General features: G+C 36.4%; 1 protein-coding gene across 2 annotated transcripts in view; it reads left to right on the plus strand.

Annotated features, from left to right (window-relative positions):
• LOC111543188 (24-hydroxycholesterol 7-alpha-hydroxylase) overlaps positions 1-26,099 on the plus strand; it is a 103,076-nt gene that overhangs the window by 46,356 nt on the left and 30,621 nt on the right. For both annotated transcript variants that reach the window (XM_023213070.1, XM_023213069.2), the window contains exons 8-10: positions 8,267-8,400; positions 17,563-17,658; positions 18,527-18,615. In XM_023213070.1, the coding sequence (XP_023068838.1) occupies positions 8,267-8,400; positions 17,563-17,658; positions 18,527-18,615 (319 nt within the window). The remainder of the gene's footprint in view (positions 1-8,266; positions 8,401-17,562; positions 17,659-18,526; positions 18,616-26,099) is intronic.

The following is a 26,099-nucleotide window of genomic DNA, read 5'->3' on the forward strand; positions in this document are numbered from 1 at the left end:
CAGTTCTTATTACCTAACTAATCATCCAATCCTATTTATCTTCTAACAGAAAAGGTCTGACTTCATTCTTTCAAATCAAATAAACATGTTAATATGTGTCGCTGTGATACTCATCTCACTTTTGAATTCTGATTCTAAGATCATCAGGTGGACAAACATGGTTTATAAGCAAGGACTAGTGGACAAATAGATGAAAGAAGGCATATCTGCTTTTGGTATTTCTTTCCTGTGCCTGTTTTACTTTGCTCTCAAGGGTTTTTCCCTTAGGTTCCGTGCATTGTCTAATTGCCCTTTTGTTTGGCACCCAAGAGATGCTTATACCTCAGGGAAAAAGCACTAGAGTAAAAATCAGGATGGCTGAGAGACAAGATATTCCATAGTAAAGTCAGGAAAAGGTGAATGTATTGGGGAGGTGGGAAAAGAAGCGCCAGTCTTTTCTTCAACAGATCAGTTTAAGTAAAGAGTGAATATGGAAGTTGAGTATCAGGGAATTAATTTCCTTAACATTATTTGCTGTCATGTGCCCTCTGGGTATGTGAATATAATTCGAAGATGATTATAATGTATTCTAAACGAAGACATTTTCCTTGTAAAATATAGACTACTTCTCAGGGAAAGAAATTTTCCTTGTAAAATATAGACTACCTCTTAGGGAAAGCATATTGTAAAATAAGCATATTTTATAGGGTTATCCAGATACTATGCTAGGCATTGTATACTTGGTTATATAAATGATATGTACAGTGAAGACTACATAGAATTTATAGTATTGTAAAATTCAAGTACTGGAATAAAATCTGGACTTCTAAGCAATAGGAAATACAATGAGGAGCGAACTGGTAGCTTTGTCCCCTTGTTGCCCCTTAGGCAGGGACCAACTTTTTCTATATAAGACAGAGAGTAACTATATAGGCTTTATGGAACATAAGGTCTCTGTCACCACTCTGCTTTTGTAGTGCAAAAACAGCCATAGACATGTAAACAAATGGGTAAATCAAAAAGTATCTGAGACAGGTCTCAGTAAATTTAGAGGTTTATTTTGCCAAGGTTAAGGATGTGCCCAGGAAAAAGGAATGCAAAACCACAGGGACATTTGTGAATCCTGCTTTTTCCCAAGAGAGTTTGGGGACTTCCGTATTTAAAGGAGAAAGAACAGGCAGTGGGGGAAAGAGGAATGGGGGGGAAAAAAAAGGAAGGAGGGTAGATAAAAGGCTCAAGCAATTGCATTCTTTTGGGTCTTTGATCAGTGTTCACTGAATCCACATTTTATATGTGAAAGAGGGGGTACAGGAATAGTCAATTGTGTTTTCATCTAGCCCACAGTAAATGGTCACTTTATATAAATAAACATAGAGTAGTTACCTGTGGAGACCTCTGGCCTTCCATCTGGCCTTATCTGTAGCTATTTGCTCAGGAACAAAAGGAAAGGCAGTTCCAGCTTAATGTTTCCCTTTGGCATAGTGAATTCATGGTCCTGAGATTTTATTTTTCTTTCACATTTCCAATAAAACTTTATTTACAAAATCAAGCAGTGAGCTGGATTTGGTCTGTTGGCCAAAATTTGCCAACCCATACCCTTCGCTATGGCTGCACACAGGGAGAAGGAGAATAGGGTTCAATATATGCGGCTGCATGTAAGCTCCAGACTTTTGTAGCTGTAAAAATGATATAATTTTGAGTCATTTCTGAAATCCTGAACAATTAAAAATTCAATCATAATTGATCCTCACATTATTTAGTTTTATTGTTCAGAAGAAGAAATAAGGCTTTTTTCCCCCATTTTATATTTTTATGCTAATAAGGGCTAGTGGCTTTCAGTGTCAATATATTTAGTCAGGATTTCTGATTTAAATCATAATTTTTACTCACTAAGTATATTTACCTACATTTTATAAAATAGAAAAGATAATTTAAAAATTGACAATAATAACTGCTTTAAGCCTAATATTATCTATAATAATATTATTAATATCTATATTATTAATAATAATATTATCTATAATATTATTAATAATATTATTATCTATAATATTATTATTAATATTATCTATAATATTAATAATATTTAACATTATCTAATATTAAAATCCAAGGATATCTAATAATAATATCTAATAATTAAATCTAATAATAAAATTCATATATCTATCTAATAATAAAATCCAAGGATGTCTTCTACCTCTTTAATTCAGCACTGTGGTTCTTTTCTTTTTTTTTTTTTTTGAGACGGAGTTTTGCTCTTGTTGCCCAGGCTGGAGTGCAATGGTGCGATCTCAACTCACTGCAACCTCCACCTCCTGGGTTCAAGTGATTCTCCTGCCTCAGTCTCCCGAGTAGCTGTGATTACAGGCATGTGCCACCACATGTGCCACCATGTCCAGCTAATTTTGTATTTTTAGTAAAGATGGGGTTTCTCCGTGTTGGTCAGACTAGTCTTGAACTCCTGACTTCGGGTGACCCACCCGCCTCGGCCTCCCAAAGTGCTGGGATTACAGGCATGAGCTACTGCGCCCAGTCCAGCACTGTGGTTCTTTAAGTGTGGTACCTGGACCAGGAGCATAAGTATCACCTGGGAATTTTCCAGAAATGCAAACTCTTGGGCCCCACATCCAACCTATTGAGTCAGAAACTTTCGGGTCCCTGCAATCTGTGTTTTCACAAGCCTTCACCAAAATGGTGAAACCCTGTCTCTAAATAACAATAATAATAATAATAATAACAATAACAACAACAGGTAACCTGAGATTTTGCCACATGCCAATTATAGTTGTAAGTGCTTTACACATATTAACATTTTTAATCCTGACAACAACCTTATTGGGCACATACTTTCGATATTTCCATTTTATATGTAAGCAAACTGAGGCATAGAGAGGTTGGATAATTTACAAAGGTCGCATAGCCTCGAGGATTCAGTGTGAGATGGGACTAAAGGGATAGATATAGCTTTATCTGCCAAAGTGAGAATGTTGGATTTAATTCTAAATGGTATTGAAGCCATTCATGGGTCCTGAGACAGTACAGACTTGGTCTTATTTACAAAGGGGTTGTAGAGGAGCCAGCGGGGAGCAGGAAGCTTGATGAAGGCTGTCACCCTGGACTAGGTGAGAAATATTCATGGCTTGGACAAGAGTGGTAGCAATGGAGATGGAATCATGTGGATGGAAGTAGGATTTAGTTTGCAAATAAGAACAAATTTTGCTTATTGGTTAAGGAAGTAAAAAGGAAAGGAAGGACAAAGAAAAACTGTTTCTCTACACGCAACACTTCTAACACCAAATGTGTGGGTTTTCCACACCACACAAGTCTCCAGTTCTCTTCAGATATCAACTGGGTGTCCTAGAACTTAATTCAGTTCTGACACTAACTGCATGACGTTACCACAGACCCATAGGTTAGGGGCTCAGTCCCACAAGACTCTCCCCAACTTCAGATGCCAATTGAAATTAGTGCGGCCTCAGGTTATCCACGCTTCTGTCCAACTTGTTTACAAATCGGGGGTTTTCCACAACCACCTCTTTGGGTTTGATAATTGTCTGTAAGGGCTCACAGAACTCAGGGTAACACTTTGCTTCCTATTGCCAGTTTCTTGCAAAGGATATTAAAAAGTGTACACATGAATAGCCAGATGAAGTAGCACGTAGGGCAAGGTTGGGAAGCATCCCAAATATAGGAGCTTCTTTCTCTGAAGTTGGGCGTGTTACCGTCTGGCATATGATGTGTTCACCAACCCAGAAGCTCTTTGAACCTCTTTATTTAGGGTTTTTATGGAAGCTACATTACAAAGGCATGATCGATTAATTTATTCTCCATTGGTGACTAGCTCAATCCCCAGCCCATATCCCCTTCCCAGAGCCTGGGGGATGGGGCTGACAGTTCCAACCTTCTCATCACATAGTTGGCTCCTTTGACAACTAGCCCCCGACTCCCAAGAGTCACTTCATTAGCATAGTCAGGTGTGATTGGAAGGGGCTTATTGGCTGGGCAGGGTGGCTCATATCTGTAATCCCAGCACTTTTGAAGGCTGACACAAGCAGATCACTTGAGGTCAGAATTTCAAGCCCAACCTGGTCAACATGGCGACACCTCATTTCTACTAAAAATACAAAAAATTAGCCAGGCGTGGTGGTGCTTGTCGGTAATCCCAGCTACTCAGGAGGCTGAATCACTTGAACCCAGGAGTCAGAGGTTGTAGTGAGCCAAGATCATTCCATTGCACTCCAACCTGGGTAACAGAGCAAGACTCCATGTCAAAAAAAAAAAGAGGGGGCTTACTATGTATGAATACCAAAAGATGCTCCTCTCTCCCCTATCATTCAATAAATTGCAAAGGTTTTAGGAGCTCTGTGCTAGGAACCACAGACCAAATACATGTTTATTATTTCACAGTATCAAACAGAATTATCATGGATGATTTCTAGGTTTGAACTTGAGCAGCTAGGCAAACATTGTTACCATTTTCTGCAATGGCAAGACAAAAGGAGGAAAGGCTTTATTTCAGTGGGACAAGTGAAGAGTTCTGTGTAGGCCAGTGTGTGCTTTGAGATGCCTTTTAGACATGCAAACAAAGCCAATGAGAAGCCAGTTGGATAACAATAATCTGGAGCTCGCAAAGGGATCAAGGCAAAAAATATTATTGTGGGTGTCACTAGTCCACTGATGGTTTTTTATTGAAAAGGGTTGTTTGAGTTCCCCAGGAGGATAATGTAGAGAAGAGAAAAGGGCCCAGAATTGACACCTGGCAGTCTTGGGGCACATTCAAAAGTTGGATAGCGGGAATGGTACCTCCTGTCATCTCTGGATTCATCTGGTATGAGCAGACTGGAACCTCAGTGGAACACCCTTGGAAGAGAGGGCGGATCCATTACCAACCCGCCAAGAACCAGTGCAACAGCTTGTTCTGACCTGCATCTACAGTTGATTGACCTAGTCCTTTGCTACACTGGATTCTATTTCATACTGAATTCCTGTTATCTGAACATGCTCTTTATTTTTGTGTATCTGATTTTTTTCTTCAGATTTTTTTTCTTCTGAAAAGCCCCTCTGACACCTCCCTCCCTGTCTGGTCACTGTCACCGCTGTGCTCCCATAGCGAGTTGCACACTTTAATGTGATAGCACTTATCGCATTAACCACTTTTAGTTCTCTGTCTTCTCTATCAGACTATTCAGAGCCAGAGACATGGCCTACATCTTCATACTCAGCACTTGCAAACGACCTATAGGGTCTCAGTCTCTGCAGATATCTATTGAACAAGTGATGGAAGGAATTTCTCAGACCTGGCACCCAATTCGTGTTGCGTATGCAACCCCACACGCCAATCTCTAAATTTTCTCTCAATAAAGGTTTCAGGAAAAAGAATAACTTGATTAGCTATGGAGTAGAAGTAGATAGGAAGGTGTGGTTTCTAAAGAGTCATTATTAAGTTCATATTAATACTGATGGTAATAATAAATAACAAGTAAATCAACATCACCTTGTACTGAATACTTAGTACATATTGGGCACCACTCTAAGTTTGTGTGTCATTCATAAACTAATTCAAAAATTAGAACCTCAGAATTTCTCATTTTAACATTGTCTAGACAAAGCACTTATTCTTTCTTTAATTTTTCATCTTATAGTCTTTTTGATGGTAAAGATCTCCAAAACGTAAATTTCTTGTATCTCCTTAACACTTTATTCTTCAGTGAATGCCAAATAAGCAAGTGTCTATTTGATTTAGCAATGATATCTGTTACATATGCGAAATCTCAGCCACTTTTCAAATAAAGAATTCCGACCATGGCTTTTCTAAATTATTTTTCTGAATTAGTTTACAAAATGTTGGGATAGTTTGGGAGAAAGGTAAAGTAAGTAACATTTATGGTGCCCCTATCTTTCCATGGTATATCAAGACAGTCTTCAGTTGGTGATCATGTTTTTAGTTCTTAATAACTACTCAAAGATTATACCATATGCAAGAAAGTTTATGCCATGTGCTAGTAATCCTCAGACACATTAAAAACAGAGTTTGCTTTTTTGGAGGATTGCCTTGGAAATAATCTGTATCCTAATTTATATAACTGGTTATCTTTTATGTAGCTAATGATTTGCTTGTTTGGATACTGGTAGAAGACAGATTCCATGTTACAAAAAGTTTGGGAATATCAGTGTAACTAACTGTTTTATTGCAGGATTTCTCAAAGCCTGTAATACACTAGTGTGTCCAGTGAATCACCAATAACATGTAGCATTTTTCATATTTTGTTGCTCATGGAACCTTTTTCCTCCTTCACACATTTGACATCTTACATATATTTCATAGAACACAATTTGGAAAAACTGTAGCATTTAAGTTGTGAAGATGCAGAAGGTGTACCTATTATTTTCCAATCTTTGTTATGGAAAAGCAAAAGCAACAGTTTTATTATGCAGTGCCTGCAAAGATTACAACAAAAATCCCATAGGGGTGCTTATCTCTTTTTAATATTAGATTGCTTAGATCTGAGCAAATAAGCAGAAGGTCTTAATTTAATAGAGAATAGTGCTGTATGTCACTGTTTCACTGTTGAGGTGTTAACCCTCCCTCAGCCTAAGACAGGAAGTTTCCAGATTCTCCAGTCTCTGAATTTTCCAGAATGGCCTTTAGGATAATCTATAGCATGGCCTTAGTGGATTTCTCACTTTTCCATCACATATGTCTCACCTTCTGGGCAAACTGGGCCCTGTGGCATTTTCTAAATATACTCATGCTGTCTGCAGTCTTACTTTTGTTCTTCCTCTTTGCCTAAAATATTCACCCATTCATCTCCTTATGTTGAAGTTGGACCATTTGCTAATTTAATATATATTTACTGGGGTCTACTCTATGCAAGGAACTAATCATATTTGTAATTTTAGAGAGAGATATTCACAAAATATTTTCTTTTTAATCTAGTTGGATGTGAACCCTATCTGCTTTTAACTACCTTAGAATATTTTACACCTCAGAGAATAGTTTCTTTGCCTGCGTGACGTTCCAGTCAACTGTGTGCTTGTCTGTTACCTCCTAGTAGACTAAGTGTATTGCAAGCAAGAGCTGTGCCTTAATTATTGTAATACTGGTACAGCCTGTCTCAGCTCCTGGTCCCTACATGGTACTTAACAATCTGTCAGGTTGAATGGAGTTCATGGACACCCATATGGGCATTAGTAGAACCTCGTGGAGTCTAGGTTCCTAGACTCCACTAACCAAAGGTATTTGCTTCTGACTCCTTAGGAATTCCATCTATACTGACAGAAAAGGTTTCCCAGGCAGCACCCAACAAACCTTTTCCTGCAGAATGGGCTTGCTTTTGAACAAGCCTCATCCAGAGATGAAGAGAGACATGGCTGGAGACCCTAGTTCTACTCTCACCCATTCATTCCCAAGATGGTCTGAAAGCAAATGTGAAAAAGAGAAATGCGTTGACTTAATTAAACTGACACATGGTTGACTTTTCTTAAGTAAATACTGTCAAAAACAAATGGAAAGCTCAGTTGTTTCAAGTAATTTTCAAAATGCAAACATTTTACTTGAAATATTGTTAACTAAACTGTCTAATTTGACTGAAAGCTTCTGCCATTACTTTAGATGGTACAAAGGTTGCTGGTTGATGCCCCTCATCCACCCCACCCCCTCCTTTTTCAGGTGCTTTCAGTCTAAGGATCAAATAAAGTATGCACATCCCATTAGGAAAGTTTGATGCACCTGTGTTTAGAGGGCGTCTTCATTCTTCCAGCTCAGATACTTGTGCCCCATTGCCCCTTTTCCAATTGTTTTTTGAAATGAATGATTCAGGAAAAGAAAAAGAAAAAGCAATTCAAAAGGGTAAAGGCAGAAGAAAAAGGCCAGGTGCCTTCTTGTATCTTTTTCTTTGCTTTTGATGTCAGTCTTTTATTGCTTTTTACATAAGTGGAATGAGAATTTAGACAAGAATAAGATGAGTAAAACCTTTCTGACAAAGACTATCTTAGCTATTTGATAGCTTTAAGACTGTGGGAACCTAAGTTGGATACTAATCCATCACATTACAGTAATCAACATTGGCTTAGTTTTTTATGCCATTCATTTTACCTTGTCAAGAGGAAAGTGATAAAGAAAAATAGGCAACTAATGACTAAACTTGTAATAGGTAATAGTAATAGGAACACTTTACGTGCTGTCAGAGGCAACATCTAACCTCTGTTGATGAGCTTACATGAAATCACTTTCTGGCCTCTGTAGTCTATCTATTTATTTCTCATTAAAATTTTTTTTCTACAGGCAAAGATAAGATTAAAGTGTCTGAAGATGACCTGGAGAAACTCCTTCTAATTAAATGGTGTGTTTTGGAAACCATTCGTTTAAAAGCTCCTGGTGTCATTACTAGAAAAGTGGTGAAGCCTGTTGAAATTTTGGTAAGCTTTAATCAACCTTCTACAAAAAAAAATGTACACATTTTGCCCACATATAGTTTTCAGGTTGACCATATCTTGATTTGTTTTTACTTGACAAATAAATATTTTATATATTTGCCTTGTACAACATGTGGTTTTGAAATATGTATACATTGTGGAATGGCTAAATCAAACTAATTAATATATGCATTACCTCACTTGCTTATCAGTTTTCTATGTAAGAAGACTAAAAAATCTATTTTCAGGAAAACAATATGTTGTTACTAAGAATAGTCACCATGTTATACAATAGACCTCTTGAACTTACTCCTCCTGTCTAACTGAAGTTTTGTATCCTTTGACTAATATCTCCCCAGGTCCTCCTCCACACCCCTTCTTTACTCTTCAATCCCTGGTAACTACCATTCTACTCTATTTCTGAGCTCACTTTTTTTAGATTCGCCATATAAGTGAAAATACACTTACTTGTGGTTTGTCATTCTTCCTGGCTTGTTTCACTTAACAAAATGTTTTCCAGTTTCATTCATGTTGTCACAAATAAGAGCATTTCCTTCTTTTTAAAGGTTAAATAGTATTCTATTATGTATATATACATTTTATTTATACATTCATTCATTGATGGATACTTAGGTTGAGTCCATATCTTGACTATTGTGAATGGTGCTGCAATAAACATGGGAGTGCTGATATATCTTCAACATACTGATTTCATTTCCTTTGGATATGTACCCAGTAGTGGGGTTGCTAGATCATATGGTAGTTCTATTTTTAATTTTTTGAGGCACCTTCATACTGTTTGCCATATGTCTGTACTAATTTACATTCCCACCAATAGTGTGCAAGTGTTCCCTTTTCTCTACATCCTCTTCCACAATTATCTTTCATCTTTTTGATATAGCCATTCTACAGGTGCAAGGTGATATATCCTTGTGTTTTTAATTTATATTTTCTTGATTAGTAATGTTGAATATGTTTTATACCTGTTGGTCATTTGTATGCCTTCTTTTGAGAAATGTCTATTAAGATTCCTTGCCCATTTTTAAAAATCAGTTTTTTTCTGTTTTGTTTTTGTTTTTGTTTTTTACTATTGAGTTGTTCAAATTTCTTGTATATTTTGGATATTAACCTCTTGTCAGATGTACGGCTTGCAAAAATTTTCCTCCATTAAGTTATATCTTCATTCTGTTGATTGTTTCTTTGGCTATACACAAGCTTTTTAGTTTAATGTAATCCCATTTTTCTATTTTTGCTTTGGTTACCTGTGCTTTTGGGTTCATATTCTCAAAAAATTGTTGTCCAGATCAGTGTCATGGGGGCTTTTCCCATATGTTTTCTTCTGGTAGTTTACAGTTTCAGGTCTTACTTTCAAGTCTTTAATCTAGTCCAGTTGATTTTTGTATACGGAGTGAAATACAGATCTAATTTCATTCTTATAAATGTGGATGTCCAGTTTTCCCAACATCATTTATTGAAAAGACTGTCCATTTTCCATTGTATGTTCTTGGAACCTGTGTTGAAATTCAATTGACTATAATGTATGTATTTATTCTGGGGCCCTCTATTCTGTTCTGTTGATCTATGTGCCTGGTTTTATGGCAGTACCATGCTGTTTTGATTACTGTAGCTTTATAGTATATTTTGAAGTCAACTAGTATGATGATTCAGGTTTATTCTTTGTTCAAGGGTCTTTTGTAGTTTCATATGTTTTTTCTATTTCTGTAAAAATGTCATTAGAATTTTTATAGCATATAATATGTAATTTCTTGAATTCCATTGAGCACAAAATGACCCTAGAACAGGTTATTAATAAGAGTTGTGTAGCAATGTTTCATTAATATGGAAATTTATCTTATGGCAAGTGCTTTATGTAAAACATAATAACCCTTTAATAATCATTCTGGCCATCTGATTCTGTATCAGAATCAATATAATCTTATTTAAATCAGGCAGGTGAATTGAATGGTCTCTTGTCTACTGATTCAACCAACAAGAATTTCTTAGCACCAATGAGATAAGGAATTCAGGATGTGAAGAAAGTTATTTTGCATAGCTGGAAGACAATTTCAGGCCACAGATTACAGATATGGGAACAGATAACAGGAATATATTTGATAATCTCAATTTATATTAGGAGCCAGCAGCAGAATGAAGGTGAGAGGATTTTCTATGGACAAAGTAGGAGGAAATTCTCAAGTGCACCATGAAAGGGTATGTGCACATGTCAGACTTATCAGTTAAATATTTGTGAATCAATATGGCATAACAAATTATTTTTTTTGAAAATGATTTGACTTAGGGCCTGCTTTATCCAGATGGATCACATTTAGTCAGTCTTCTACTATTGTTTGCTTTTTTATATGCAGCTTGAGAATGCTTGGATTCAAACCAAGGAAATTTTGTGATAGAACACAGATAAAAATCCACATTTTGTAAAAGTTGAAACTTTTGCTTCCAAAGGAGGCATGATTTATCTAATGGATCTTATGTAAATTAGAGTATTTAGTTTTTGTGGGATTTCAACAGTTCATATTTTTATTTATTTTAATTTAATTTTAATTTTTTTTGAGACAGGGTCTCATTCTGTCACCCAGGCAGGGGTGCAGTGGCACAATCTCAGCTCACTGCAACCTACAAGTAGCTCTTCTATGGTCTTTTAACCTCCTATCTTTGTCGGGATTATGTTATAAAGGGAGTTGTAACTTTTGTTGGAGCAATTAACCTCCTATAGTTTTTCAAAAGTAATTTTACTTATTTTGACAACTTTGCCAGAAGAGATACCCGTGCTCAAACACATGCACGCAAATGTATACTCTTGCATGCACAGTCCCCCATCCGCACAACCTCTTAAATGTACTACCGCAACTATCTAATATTCTCTTTGTATGACATTAATATAGAAACCAAAGTTTCAGCACAGTGTAAATCTGTCATTAAAATTTTTTTAACACTAATTCTTCACTTTTTATGCATCTAGAGCGTTTTCACATTTATTTCAGTGGTCACATAATAGTCCATTTTCTTGATAGCATAGATATTTATTGATTTTTGACTCTTCAGAATTTTGATTGTTTTACTTTGTGGTTATGTTAATGTGATAATTGTTTACATCTTTGTACATATACATTCTTTTTAAATAATTATCATTGAATTATAGTAGTAGATTACTAGCCACAAGGCATAAACACATTTATGATTCACTGCATATAATCCTGTAACAAGTCTGAACTATTTTATAGCACCAACAACTTGGAATTTCACAATATATATTATTTTTAATAAAAAAGGATAGCTATCTAAAACAATTCAAGAAATTATTTTAAAAATTAATAATCTATTACCTCTACCTCTTTACATCCATGCTTTCTTTTAGAGAACATGAGGCTTAAATATATCCAGGCTTTTTACAAGCCTTAGCAGCTGGTTGTGACTATCTCAGTCAGGGGGCAACCCCAGAAACATGCACAGGCTGCCATCTTCTGGGCATGTTCTGGGACTTTCTTTCATTATTTTTCACAGCATTTTTTTAGTATTTGTAAAAGATGAAATTTTTCTTGTACTTACTGTTTCTTCTATAAATAAACACACAGTTTTTCCTCTAAGAAGGCCTAACCTAATCACTATAAAGTTCTTCCTGCAAAGTTGAGACTTTATCTTTAGAAATAATAACTGGCACGACTTTTTCTTCTTATTAAATAGGTGAAACATGGTATTTGTACCATGGGGAAAAAGGAGACCATAACAAGAAAAGGTAGCAGAAGGGGACAGGACCATAAAAAGAAGTTAAACTAATAAATTAAAAATTGCTTAAAATCCCTTAAGTCAGAGATAATTGCTTTGTTCATCTTGGTATTATAATTTCAGATGTTTTTCATATGGTGTATGCATTTAAAAAAATTCAACTGGAATTGTACTATGCTAATTGTTTTGTAACCTGCTTTTATTTTATTAAATAACAGATTATGAGAGGTGTTCTTTCTTTCTTTTTTTTTTTTTTTTTTTTTTTTTTTTGAGATGAAGTTTCACTCTGTTGCCCATGCTGGAGTGCAGTGACATGATCTTGGCTCACTGCAACCACTGCCTCCCAGGTTCAAGCAATTCTCCTACCTCAACCTCCCAAGTAGTGAGATTATAGAAGTGTGCCATCATGACCAGTTGATTTTTGTATTTTTAGTTAAGCCAGGATTTCACCATGTTGGCCAGTCTGGTCTTGAACTCCTGACCTCAGGTGATCTGCCTGCCTTGGCCTCCCAAAGTGCTGGGATTACAAGCATAAGCCAACACTCCCAGCTGAAAAGTTTTCTGTATTAATAAAACACATCTACACAATTTTGAATTGGTAGCAAAGTCATCTAATATATTGATATAGTATACATTTTTAAACCAGTCCCTGTTCTTAAATATGTATGTGGCTTCCAATTTTTCACTTCTATAAATAGTGTGAAGATGAACATCCTTTTAGCTAAATCGTTGTATAATTACTAATTATTTACTTAGTATAAATTCATACAATGTGGTTCTTTCAAGATTCATATGTTTTCAAAAACAGGTGGAATGTTTTTGCTGAACTGAAGTTTAATGATAATGTTCCCAGAAATTTGCATTTTAAAACACATTTCACACGGGCTTATCTATGTTGAGTAATGACAGAGGCTCATATTTCCTCCTCTATTGGGCAACTGGTCAAAGTTCCTTTCTATGCATACTAGAAGTATTCTCCCACTACCCTTCCCTAAGGTAGTTTGAACAGGCTCTCTTTGTTTATTTTTGCCTGTGTGCCCTTTCCTGGAAATGGAATGAATTGAAATGGACAAACACTCTCTACTTTCTTGGATTTACTGCATTCTTTCTTTCTCTTTATTATGCTACCTTTCTAAAACTCTGAAACTTCTACCTGTATTCTCTTTTCAAGGTTTTATATGTTTGGTAGAAAAGTTTATCTTCAAGAATATGCAGAAAAGAGTAATAAAAAAAAGTATTGGAAAAGAGTAATTGAGAAATATTGATTATCCTTTACAGGTATTAAAACATGTTATAAAGCTAAAAGAATTAAAATGTTATGATCGTGGTGTCAGACCAGATGTTCAGATCAATAGAAAAAACTGGGAAGATAACAAAGAAATTAGCTCCCTTATACATAAGAATTTAATATAGGATAAGTGACTCTTTTTATAAATCAGTGTAAAGAGAAGAAGTTAATATGTGGTTTGGGATGACTGACTAAAAGTGGTTTTTTTTTAAACTTCTAAAGTAGAAGTTCTCAAACTTTTTGGTTTCATGATCCCATCACACTCTTCAGAATTATTGAAGATCCCAAATAATTTTTGTCTATGTCTATTTTAAATCTTGTCAATATTAGCTATATTTCAAATTTAAACTGAGAAGTTGTTAAAATATTAATTTGGTGATTCATTTAAAAATAACAAAAACCTCTTACATGCTAACATAATAGCATGGTTTTCTAAAACATTAACTGTATTTATTTTATAAAAAGAAGAAGGCTGCCTGATTTTAAGATTAATCAATGAAACCACAAAGAGGATAAACAGATTTGAATGTACCATATCAAAATTTAATGTCTCATTTTTTAAAATTGTAACTCAAATGTGAATATAATGTAAACATCAATATACAACACAACTATAAATAATTTTAATATTTAAAGAACTGACAAAAATCAATAAGTGAGTGTCACATAGGTTAATCAGGAAAGAACATAAGAGTTTATAGGATAAAATAAATGGAAAAACTCTCAACATAAACATAAAAATGTAAATGTAAAAACATAAAAATGTAAACCTAAAACAACCATTAAAAATGTAAGATTATAGATAAAAGGGTAATGAAACTTACATTCTCATAAATTATAGTTAGAAATATGTATTGCGGCCGGGCGCGGTGCCTCACGCCTGTAATCCCAGCACTTTGGGAGGCCGAGGCGGGTGGATCACGAGGTCAGGAGATCGAGACCATCCTGGCTAACACAGTGAAACCCCATCTCTACTAAAAAAGTACAAAAAATTAGCCGGGCGTGGTGGCAGGCCGCTGTAGTCCTAGCTACTTGGGAGGCTGAGGCAGGAGAATGGCGTGAACCCGGGAGGTGGAGCTTGCAGTGAGCCGAGATCACGCCACTGCACTCCAGCCTGGGTGATAGAGTGAGACTCTGTCTCAAAAAAAAAAAAGAAATATGTATTGCTACAAAATTTGAGGAAACAGTTGAATAACATGCATTTATAGCCTTAAAATATACATGTCCTGTGTCATGTGAACATCTGTGTTAACAGAATCTGTGTGAAAAAATGCTGTGTGTAAGAAAGTGCTTATGGTGGCACTATTTACCACAAAAAAAAAAAATGTAGGCAATGATTACATTAATTATTGTTTAATCTACCCAATGGAAGATTAAACAGTCATTGGAGGAAGAAATATTCACCATGAATATACAATAAAAAGGGAAAGCCTGTTATGAAGTTAAGTGAGCTAAGAAAGATTAAATTGGGTATTCAGGAGGATCAAAACTATGTTTAACAACACCAAAAAATCTCCTATCACTACTAAGTAAACATACTGGAAAGAAGTCTAGCTAATTAATTACTGTCTTTAGGTGTCAGAACTCTGGATTTTCTTTTTTAGTTTTTCTACTTTTCAGAATTTTCCAAACATTTGTAGATGTCTGTTTTTATCATACGAAAGAATATACTCTTTAATTTTAAAAATACTTATTTTGTTTATTTAATTTAATTTTATTTTTTTGGCACAAACACCAACCAAGTCTCTGGTTAAAAGCTAGGATGAAAGGCTGTGTGCTTCAGACCTCCTGCTATAGATGTGTTGCCTCTGGACTCCTCCTTTCTTTTTAAGATTATACATTCCTGGTGGTACCCACTTAGCTCTGAGCACCTTTCTTGAATTACAACACAGAGTCCTGCCTTCTCTTCCTTTTTTAAAGAAAACCCCCACTTCTAGATTAGCAGATGAGCTTGTTTTGGCCTCACACCATCCAGGTGAGGTGCAGTGGCCAGGCTCAATTCCGTCTACCTGAGAGATGCAGTTCTTGCCACACACAGAAGTTGTAGCTTCCCTTTGCTAGTGATCTGTGTTCTCCTTCTCGACTGTTTTGTCTCCCTCTTGATCTTTCGCTTCATCTGTCATGTAAGTAAAGATAGGGACTGTTTAGGCTGGGTGTGATGATGTCTGCTTGCTCAGAGGGTTTCTTGATCGAAACAGCTCCAGCATTCCTTCATGCTATTTATCAGTCTGGCAGTTACTGCTGCTGCAACAGGAACCTCTTTCTTGTCTCCTCCCTGTTGCTAGTGGTAATTCTGCTACTGAGGACCTGTATGAAGTTCTCCTCCCTTTGCTAACCTGCTTTGTAGGCTGCAACAGTCAGCAGCCTCCAAGTCATGAGCACGGATCAACAGCAACTGAAGAGGACTTTGCGTTGGGAAGGGGAAAGGCTGTGGTTGTCCTGACTGAAGGTCCATCCCTGTGCTGCCCCCAACCCTGCTCTCAGATACACATCATGACCCTCTGTGGCTGATTCCAGAGTCAGTCATGACCTCTCTAGCCTCAGTTCCAACAGAAGTAAAACAAACAGACAGGGTTGGGATCTCACAGGTTTCTCTATTTTAAAATGATAAGAGGGTGCCTGCAAAAGCTTCACTCTCTTCCCAGTCTTGGATTTGAGTCTCTGCAGCTCGCCTGGTTCTGAAATTGCCAAATCTCAAGCAATACTCAGCTCCCACTAGAGACAACAGGGGTTCTCCTGGGTTAAAAAACATGATGACATCCCTACCCCATATTCCACTCATAGCTACAAGTAAAAGACATATTTTTATTTTTCTTCAAGACAGCAGCTCACTCTGTCTCCCAGGCTGGAGTACAGTGGCACAATCATAGCTCGCTGTGCCCTCAACCTCCTGGGCTCAGGCAATCCTCCTGTCTCACCCACCCAAGTAGCTGAGACTATAGGTGTACCATCATCCCCAGCTAATATTTCTAATTTTTTTTTGTAGAGACGAGACCTTCCTATGTTGCCTAGGCTGGTCTCAAACTCCTGAGCTCAAAGGATCCTCCCACCTAGGCCTCCCAAAGTGCTAGGATTACAGGCATGAGCCACCACACCCAGCAGAAGACATATTTTTAATTGTAAGGTGTTTATGCCTCAGAGAAGTAAACCTAAAGTAAAAGTTTTGCAAATATCTTGAGGACATTTCAAAATTATACAAGGTTAAATAGGTGTGGCTTATGATGATGGGCAGTGGGAATTACCTAATAAAATATCTTCACCTTAGTAAAGTTGGTAGCTATCTAGCAATTACAAAACTTGGGAGATCTCTTTGTCCTGTGGTTCCTGAACGTGGTGATGATAGGGAGATTTTGTGAAATGGGTTTTAGTTCTTTGTACAGTTTATAGATCATGAAAATCTGTTGTCATATAAATCAGGAAGGATAATGTAGACTGCCTGAGGAAACACATTGCTTATCCTCATTCCCACAAGCACTGTGACCCGAAACACAAACCCGACCAAACAAATACATAACACTTGCCTTTTCCTGTGTCTTCCTAACCAGTTGTTTTTCATTTTTTTCTGTCCTAATAACTGATGCTGGACTGACGAAAAGTTCACTGCCCTGCCCTAACACTGTCATCAGTATCCACAAGAACGGGACATCCTTGGCCCCTCTTCTCAGTGCTAGTGTGGCCATTCTCCCTGTCTCAGAGTCCGATTTTTCTGTTCCATAACCTGAGGCTCCACCATAGTTTCTGTCTTTGAGAACTCTGGCCACAAACCCTAATATCAGACATCAAAAGCTACATTAGGATGGACTTATACTAGTTTCTAAAATTTTGACATTTAGCTAGTATTTCCTTTTATGTAACTGAATATATGTACATGTAAATCAGAATTATATAATTCCCTCTATGTAACCAAATATATGTATATGGAAATCAGAATTATATAGATACTATATTATTAGATTTTATATTATTTATCATTAGATATTATATAATTATATAGATATTAAAAATAGATTTTCTCACAGTCAATTATAAAATGTATATCTTCACCACAATATAATTGTAGCATTAATTTTAGTGGCCAAAACTCTCTTTAAAGCATATTTCCAAAACATGATTTGGAGCTGATTTTTCTGTTATAGAATTACATCATTCCTTCTGGTGACTTGTTGATGTTGTCTCCGTTTTGGCTGCATAGAAATCCAAAGTATTTTCCTGAGCCTGAATTGTTCAAACCTGTAAGTTATCTCTTTCAGTATATATTATTCTTTAATTTTAATTTCTTTTTATTTCAGGAGTGTAAATTCATAAATTAATTAGGACTATATAATTAAGCAGCCATATTTCTCTCGTAACTAAGAACAAAGTTGACTACAAAGTATAGAACAGATTTGCGATATAGACAATGCAACATTTACAAATCAGTTAGAAAAGTTTTTGTAATAAACTTCTCTAACTTTAAAATAAATTTTACATCAAACCAGAAGGGCATGTTCAAGTAAATAAGCCTATTTTTGATAGAAGACTTATTTCATGTTCTTCAGGCAATTGCCTCTGTCATTGGTTTCCAAGGAGTACAAAAAATACAAATAAAGCAAAATAAAACTGTGATCTGCTGTTTCTTAGAATTGGAAAGTTACAGGGCTGAACAGAATGTTAAGAGGTCATTTAGTCTGTTCTCTGCCTTTAGGTAAAACTGTCAAAAATGGCATCTAGATGCATTCATTCTGCATCCCAAGCTTTTTCCAACAGGCAGGGATGTCAGTGTCTTATTACTAAATTTATTACCAACAGCAATTTTATGACGGAGCCTGAGACCATATTATAAATATTCTTCCTTTTCTTAGGTCAATTCTGTGGTTGATTTACCTTATCATTTACATTTACCACTTAACAGAATTTTTTTAAAACCTTTTTATTTATAAGTTCATGTTCCAAAAACACAATAGTGTCTAATATTAATAACAGGGTGGAAAAAATTACCAACAACCCTGCAACTTTATATGCAAGGATTAGCTGTACAAGGTCATTTTTAGCCTAGAGAAATAAAGTTAAGCTTATTTATATAAGGCTGATTTGGAAAAAAAAAATGTTTTCTTCCCACAGGAACGTTGGAAAAAGGCAAATTTAGAGAAGCACTCTTTCTTGGACTGCTTCATGGCATTTGGAAGCGGGAAGTTCCAGTGTCCTGGAAGGTCAGTGAGACAGCTGGGCCACATTTATCCAGAAAGTCTGCAGAAAGATGATGGCTCAGAGGGGGACAACTTTAGCTTAATCTCTTTGTGTGTGTGTGTGTGTGTGTGTGTGTGTGTGTGTGTGTGTGTGTGTGTATTTAAACTTTAGGGAAATCCAGAAGAACACATTTGTCTGGTTGACCTGTGGTCCTGTGCAGTGTCTCTGTGGGAATATCTAAAGTGGCTTCTGATAGAGGATCTCATGAGAAGAGAACTTTATACTTGCCAGATGCCGCATCAAAGCAGCATTTATGGTTCAAATTGTCAGCTTTCGTACAAACATAATTGGAAGTGATTTGAGTACTACCTTCTTTAAAAACAAAGATAGAATTATGTTTCTTTTACTACAACATTGTCATGGATATTTGCTAGGGTTATAGAACATCTTTGACTTGGAGCATAGCAGGTTTTGATGGTTTTGGTCTATGGTGTTGGTTTGTGAAACTTTCTTTTGTTATCTTTTGTAGTTAAATTAATCTGGCCCTCAGCGCTCCTCCTCAGTGTGATACCCTGTTCTAATGCAAGTGTCCATTGTTTAATGAAAGTTATTATTATCTTTATCTGTTCAAGCAGAAAAGATTTTTGAACATCTCATCTGTCCAGGCCCACTGCTAAGCTTCAGAGAGCACTGAGGAAGACCAACATGGTCCCTGACTTAATAGAATTTACAATCTACATTAAATATGTCCCATTTCTTCATTGGGGATGATTCTGTAGGGGAAACGTCAGTACCTGTTTATGACAAAATCTTACTCAATGAATGTAAAAATCCATTAAATTTTTATATTTGAAAAATTGTAGTTTATTGAAGTCAGTCATCTTCACTATTTGAACAGTAATGCCAGCCCATATTTGCAGTCATTACTTGCTCCACAGTATCCATTCCATCCTTCTGTTTTTCATGTGTTTAGAGTATCAGTATGATTTTAGTAGTTTACACTTGCCGTAAAATAGTATTAATTAGTCTTAGCCAATCATGGAAATTCTATCCTGATTTTAGACATTATTCTAGAAACGTAAGCCTAAGCAAATGGGTGCCTGGTGTTTTGCTGAGCTGCTTGTCCTGAGGTAGGAGTTGAGCTAAACTGGCCAATCAGAGTGAAAGGAGAGACCTCTTCAGGATGAGGCCCCATTCATCCTGTCCCACTGGATATGAACAAGGAAGCATGCAGCCTCAGATGTTACTAGCAGCAGGTTCAAGAGGAATAAGCCGTATCATGGTGCAGTCTGTAGAAGGCAGAGCAGAAATATATTAGGAGCCTGAATCCCTGAAATCTCGGTAATATTATTTTGTTGCTAAATTCATCAGTTTTGAGGAACTTTTCTACTTTCTGTTATGTTAGATAATAAGTGTCCTTACTTTTCAAGTCAGTTTTAGTTGAGGGTTCCATTGTTTAGAGCTGAATACCCACCATGTACTGACATGCCAACCATAAATCTCCAAAGTTGAACATTGTAATTGAGTGTCAGTTACTTTAGGGACATTGTATAACACACAACAACATTAGCAACAAAAACCCATCATGCTCATCCTGCCTCTTGTGTTATTTTCACTTTAGAGAAGCAGTTCTTAAGATAATAACAAATTTCTTGTTTTTGTCACATACCAAGTGTCAACGTCCTAAGAACAGCTCTTCTAAAAACAATAGATGCTACTTTTTTTCAGGTGTCTTTATATCACTATGTATATACAAACATACACACACACCTATATATTGGTATTAATTTGCTTTATTTGTATTTCATTTATATATACCTATATATAGGTGTGTGTATATATATACCAATAGCAACTAAAGAATTTATTATAATCATCCTTGACCTGGAGCTAGCAGTATTTTAAACCAACGACTGATATCTCTTGCAATGGAGTATATAGTATGGGCCAACTATCAAGGATTACCTACTGACTACTATTTCCAAGAGGGGCTGTTACTACCTTCCATGATGGCTTTTGAAGCTAACAGACATTCTTTTTGAGTTTGAAAGTAATTGGTATAGTAAAGGGAACCATGACGCTGCAACTTAATCAATAGTATCTTCTTTAGACATAAACTATGTATTTTTAGAGTGCGTTGAGCTCTTACTCTGTGCAAGGCAGTGTTCTGGGTACCATAGGGGCTTTGGGCATGAGTAAGACATGTTCTCAACCCACATGAGAAACAACTTAGTAGGGGCGAAGTGGACATTGAATTAATAAATAACTGCAAGGGTATCTGGTCGAGAGATGCCAAAGCATTACACTGAGCTTCAAGAGAAAGGATACGTCTGGATAAGATGATCTCAGAAGATTTCCTGGGGAAAGTGGCAGAAGATCTTTTAGCTTGAGACAACAGAATGAACAAATGGTTACTAAGCACAGAGGCGTGTGGCTTAAGGCCTTATGGTTTTACTGTTACTGGGACCAGATTACAGTGGTGAGAAATAAGACTGAAAAGGTACACTGGCCCAATTGAAAAGGCCCCGTAATACCTGATGTATGAGTTTATTTGCACCTCACATGGCACTAATAAAAAACTAAAAGGTTTTGGGCAGAATGGATTTGTGTGAAGCGTGACTTAGGTTATATGGTCATGCTAATATTCTGTGTGTGAGACATGGAGTAGTAGAATCTGCCAGATTTGGAAGATGATTAGAAGTGTGGGTCAGGTGAGAGGAAGGCTTTGAGGTGGACTGTGGCTTTAAATCCAGGTGTCTGGTAGAGGTGGTGGAAATAGAGAAATCAGAAACAAGAGAGAGTCTGGGAGCAAGATCTTAAGTTTTCCTTTGAAAGTCGAGTATGTCAAAATAGATATCACTTAACCAAAATCTACCAGTTAAATATAAATGTTGAATACATGTGACCTATTTAAAAAACCTCATTAAGTTCAGTTTTCTACTGTTTCTGTTTTAAAATGTCGTTAATTTTTTCTTATTATTTATTAATTATTTTAAACAGCCAATTCATGAAATGTTTTGTTTCTAAAGAGAAATAAAATAGAAAATTGCCCAGGAAAGCAAATGACTTCATTTGGACAATGTATACCAAGATAGATTTTTTTTGCACTAGAAATTTAATCCCACAAATCCTTAGTTGTAATCCCCAGAAAATTGCACTCATTCTTGATTTGTGTTCCAGGAGCCAATTTATTTTCTCATGCACCAAATACTCAGTGAGTCAGAGAAAGTTGCCCTTAATATGGCTGATGATCAAAGTTTGTCATAAACACACACTCTTATGGCCTTGCAGCTGTCACTTATTGGAGTTCAAACCACTGAGGTGGTATAGAACCCCTCTCACAAGTAAACACAGAAGGTTGTGCTGATTTAACTCAATAAGTACTCGGTGCTGCCGTGGGATAACAACTAAAAATCAGAATGGAAGAACTGTGGTTCCTCTTCCTATTTGTGGGGGTTCTGAAAATAGGTTTGGAGCAGGATCCCACTGCTAGGCACTTCCTTGTAGAACACGGAAGAAAATCTTTCTAGTAATTCTGCTACTGGAGAAGTCTGGTGATTTGTTTTTGTTTTGTTTTGTTTTGGAAAAATAAGCAGGAAAGAGCAGCATGAACCACCAGACTTCTTCAGAAATTGTAGCTTGTAAAGTGAAGAGTCTCATTATAGTGGACAGTGTCACATTAAACTGTACTATTTAAATGGAGGAATAAGATGGAGGATTTTCAGTGTAGAGGACAACTCCTTTGAGTGAGCATCTCTGAGAGTTGATGATCTTAGGGTTATGCTTGCTATACCTGTCCCCTGGAACACACACCAAAACCAACAAGCTTGATTTTCCTTGGTTCTGATTCCCGCAAGAGACTGCCTGGTTGGCTATGTCATTGTGAAAATTGATAGGCTTAAACTCCAGTATAAAACAACAGCCCTGATCTTTGGCAAGATTGATCTGCTTATAAAGGCATGCTTGGATAAGAAGAGGGTGTAATAAGAGGAAGGCTGCAATACTTGAGAAGTGAAAATGAAGCATGGATTCCTCAGGAATAGAAAGTGTGATTTTTACTTTTTGTGTGTGTTTGGGTCTTTCATGTATTCTGGGGAGTCCTAGGCCACAAAGTCATGGACTTGTCTTGAATTCCTAATGAAAAATCACACATCTATTGGAAAATTAATTAAAATCAGAGGTCCATCTAATAGTAATTTAGTAGTACTGTTTTTAACCAAACATCTCTTGAGCATCTAGTATTAATACAATTATTCTTTTATTCGATAACTATTTACTGAGTGTGTGCTCTGTGTCAGGATGGGGTTCTAACAGTTATCATGGAAAACAAATCAGATGGAGCCCCTTTCCTTGAGGATGTTATATTCTCACCCAAGTCACTTTATTAAAAACTGGGAAGAGTCAAAGACTCATAACATTTCTGAATTGGTTATAATGTGGTTGGGGAAATGAGACAGCAATATGAAAAACAAGCCCTACTTAACAGCTTAAGATGGCACAGGACAAATGCCAGAAGACTCAGATATGTAACAACTGCCATAAGAATTTGGAGGAAGGGCTATTAGAAAAGGCTTTTGGACTAGATGAGAATAATCAGTAAACAACATAAAAGAAAGCTCAGCTTCCTAAGATTCAGCAGTTTCAAATTTCAAGGGAAGAAAACAAATTAAGTGCTCATAGGAATATAATGTACTGATATGTTAGTGATAGCAAGGCAATTGTATATTTAAGACTTTTGATGCTCTGAGCACTTTTTTTTCTATATATTTATGTTAAAGATAATGCCATTTTAAAAGCTGTGCCTTATATAGTAAGTATCTGCACACTCTTGTATTTGAGAAGTGTTATTAGTAGCTTTCTGCCTTTTATACTTAGAAATAGCTGATTGCTTTTAAGGTATGATCAAATTTAAATCCCCATGGATTTAATGACAATTTAAAAATCCAATTTATTCTGAGGAATTTGTTCCATAAACAAATGCATTCCCTCAACTCTAGTTGTTAAATATAATTAAAGGAACTGTATTTACTTGTATAATTGTTTCTTAATGCTTTCACAAGAGTGTGCACAGATCCTGGAGAGTATATAAAAGAGGGTTAGGAATGAGGGTAGGAAAGGTGAATGTGGCTAATTCTAAGACTCTGAGCCAGGTTATCAGAATCCTTATTGATTTTTAGTCATGCTTCTGTCTTCCCACCTTTTTGCAAAGGAGCAACAAGTCACTCAAAGGAACATAGAAACCATTGGCAAAATTGCTGTCATTATTTTCCTGGCCATTTCATTTTGATACTTCATTATGAAGCTAAGATATAAGTATGTCAAGAACAGAAGCAGCAATTCAAGAGTGATCTTTTTTCTTTTTCAACTTTTATTTTGGGTTTGAGGGGTACATGTGCAGGTTTGTTACGTGGCTAGATTGAGTGTCTCTGTAGTTTGATGTACAAATGATTTGTCACCCAGGTAGTAAGCACAGTGCCCAATACGTAGTTTTTTGAACCTCACCCTCCTCCCATGCTCCACCCTCAATGAGGCCCTCTTTGTGTCCATGTATATTCCACGTTTTGTTCCCACTTATAAATGAGAACATACTGTATTTGGTTTTCTATTCCTGTATTAATTCATTTAGGATAATGGTCTTCAACTGCATCCATGTTGCTGCAAAGGACAGGATTTCATTCTATTTTATAGCTGCATAGTATTTCATGGTGTTATTATGTACCACACTTTCTTTTTCTTTTCTTTTCTCTCTCTCTCTCTTTTTTTTCTTTTCTTTTTTTTTTTTTTTTTTTTTTTTGAGACAGGCCCTGTTGCCCAGGCTGAAGTGCACTGGCATGATCGTAGCTCACTGTAGCTTCAACCTCCTGTGCTCAAGCATCCTCCCACCTCAGCCTCCTGAGTCACTGGCCCTACAGGCATATGCCGTAGTGGCCAGCTCATTTTTAAAACAAATTTAGTAGAGACAAGTTCTCACTATATTTCCTGGGTTGATTTTGAACTCCTGAGCTCAAGTGATCCTCCCACCTTGGCGTCCTAAAGTGCTAGGATTACAGGCATAAGTGACTGCACTGGGCCCCACATCATTTTAAATCTAGTCCACTGTTAATGGGCATCTAGGTTGATTTCATATCTTTGCTATTGTGAATAGTGTTGCAATGAATGTATGAGTGCATGTGTATTTTTGGTATAATCATTTATATTCCTTTGGGTGTAATGGGATTGCTGAGTCAAGTGGTAGTTCTGAGTTCTTTGAGAAATCTCCAAACTGCTTTTTATAGTGACTGAACTGTCTTACATTCCCATCAGCAATGTATAAGCATTGCCTTTTCTCCTCAACCTCACCAGCATCTGTTATTTTTTGACTTTTTGATAACCATTCTGGCTGATATGAGACATTATCTCATTGTGGTTTTGATTTGCATGCCTTTAATGATTGATGATGTTGCACAGTTTTTTTATATGCTTGTTTTCCACGTGTATTTCTTCTTTTGAGAAACGTCTGTTCATATTCTTTGCCCATTTGTTAAATAGGGTTGTTTGTGTTTTGCTTGTTGATTTAAGTTCCTTATAGATTCTGGATATTAGACCTTTGTCAGATGCATATGCCAAATATTTTCTCCCATTCTGTAGATTGTCTGTTTACTCTGTTGATAGTTTCTCTTACTGTGCAGAAGCTTTTCAGTTTAATTAGGTCCCACTTGTCTATTTTCATTTTTGTTGCAATGGCTTTTGGAGACTTTATCACGAAATCCTTGCCAAGGCCTATCTCCAGAGTGGTATTTCCTAGATTTTCTTTCAGAGTCATTATAGTTTCAGGTCTTACATTTAAGTCTTTAATTCATCCTGAGTTGATTTTTGTATGTGGTGAAAGAAGGAGTCCAGTTTCAACCTTCTACATATGGCTAGCTGGTTTATCCCACCACCATTTATTGAACAGGGAGTCCTTTCCCCGTTGCTTGTTTTTATTGCTGACTTATTTGATCTGATATTGTTAGGTGTGCAGCTTTATTCCTGGATTTTCTAACCTGTTCCATTGGTCTTTATGTCTGTTTTTGTACCAGTATCATGCTGTTTGGGTTACTGTAGCCTTGTAGTATGGTTTGAAGTCAGGTAACATGATGTCCCTGGCTTTCTTCTTTTTGCTTAGGATTACTCTGGCAATTTGGGCACTTTTTTTGGTTCTATTTGGATTTTAGAATAGTTTTTTTTCTAATTCTGTGAAAAATGGCATTGGTAGTTTGATAGGAATAGCATTGAATATTTAAATTGCTCTGGGCAGTATGACTATTTTAATAATATTGCTTCTTCCTTTCCATAAGCATGGAACGCTTTCCCCATTTGTTTGTGTCATCTCTGATTTCTTTCCTCAGTGTTTTTTAATTCTGAATTTAAATATATTTTACCTCCCTGGTTAGCTGTGTTCCTAGGTATTTTATGTGTGTGGCTGTTGTGAATGGGAGTGCATTCTTGATTTGGCTCTCAGCTTGGGCGTTGTTGGTGTATAGAAATA

This window comes from Piliocolobus tephrosceles, chromosome 5, assembly GCF_002776525.5.
Source record: "Piliocolobus tephrosceles isolate RC106 chromosome 5, ASM277652v3, whole genome shotgun sequence".
Lineage (NCBI taxonomy): Eukaryota > Metazoa > Chordata > Mammalia > Primates > Cercopithecidae > Piliocolobus > Piliocolobus tephrosceles.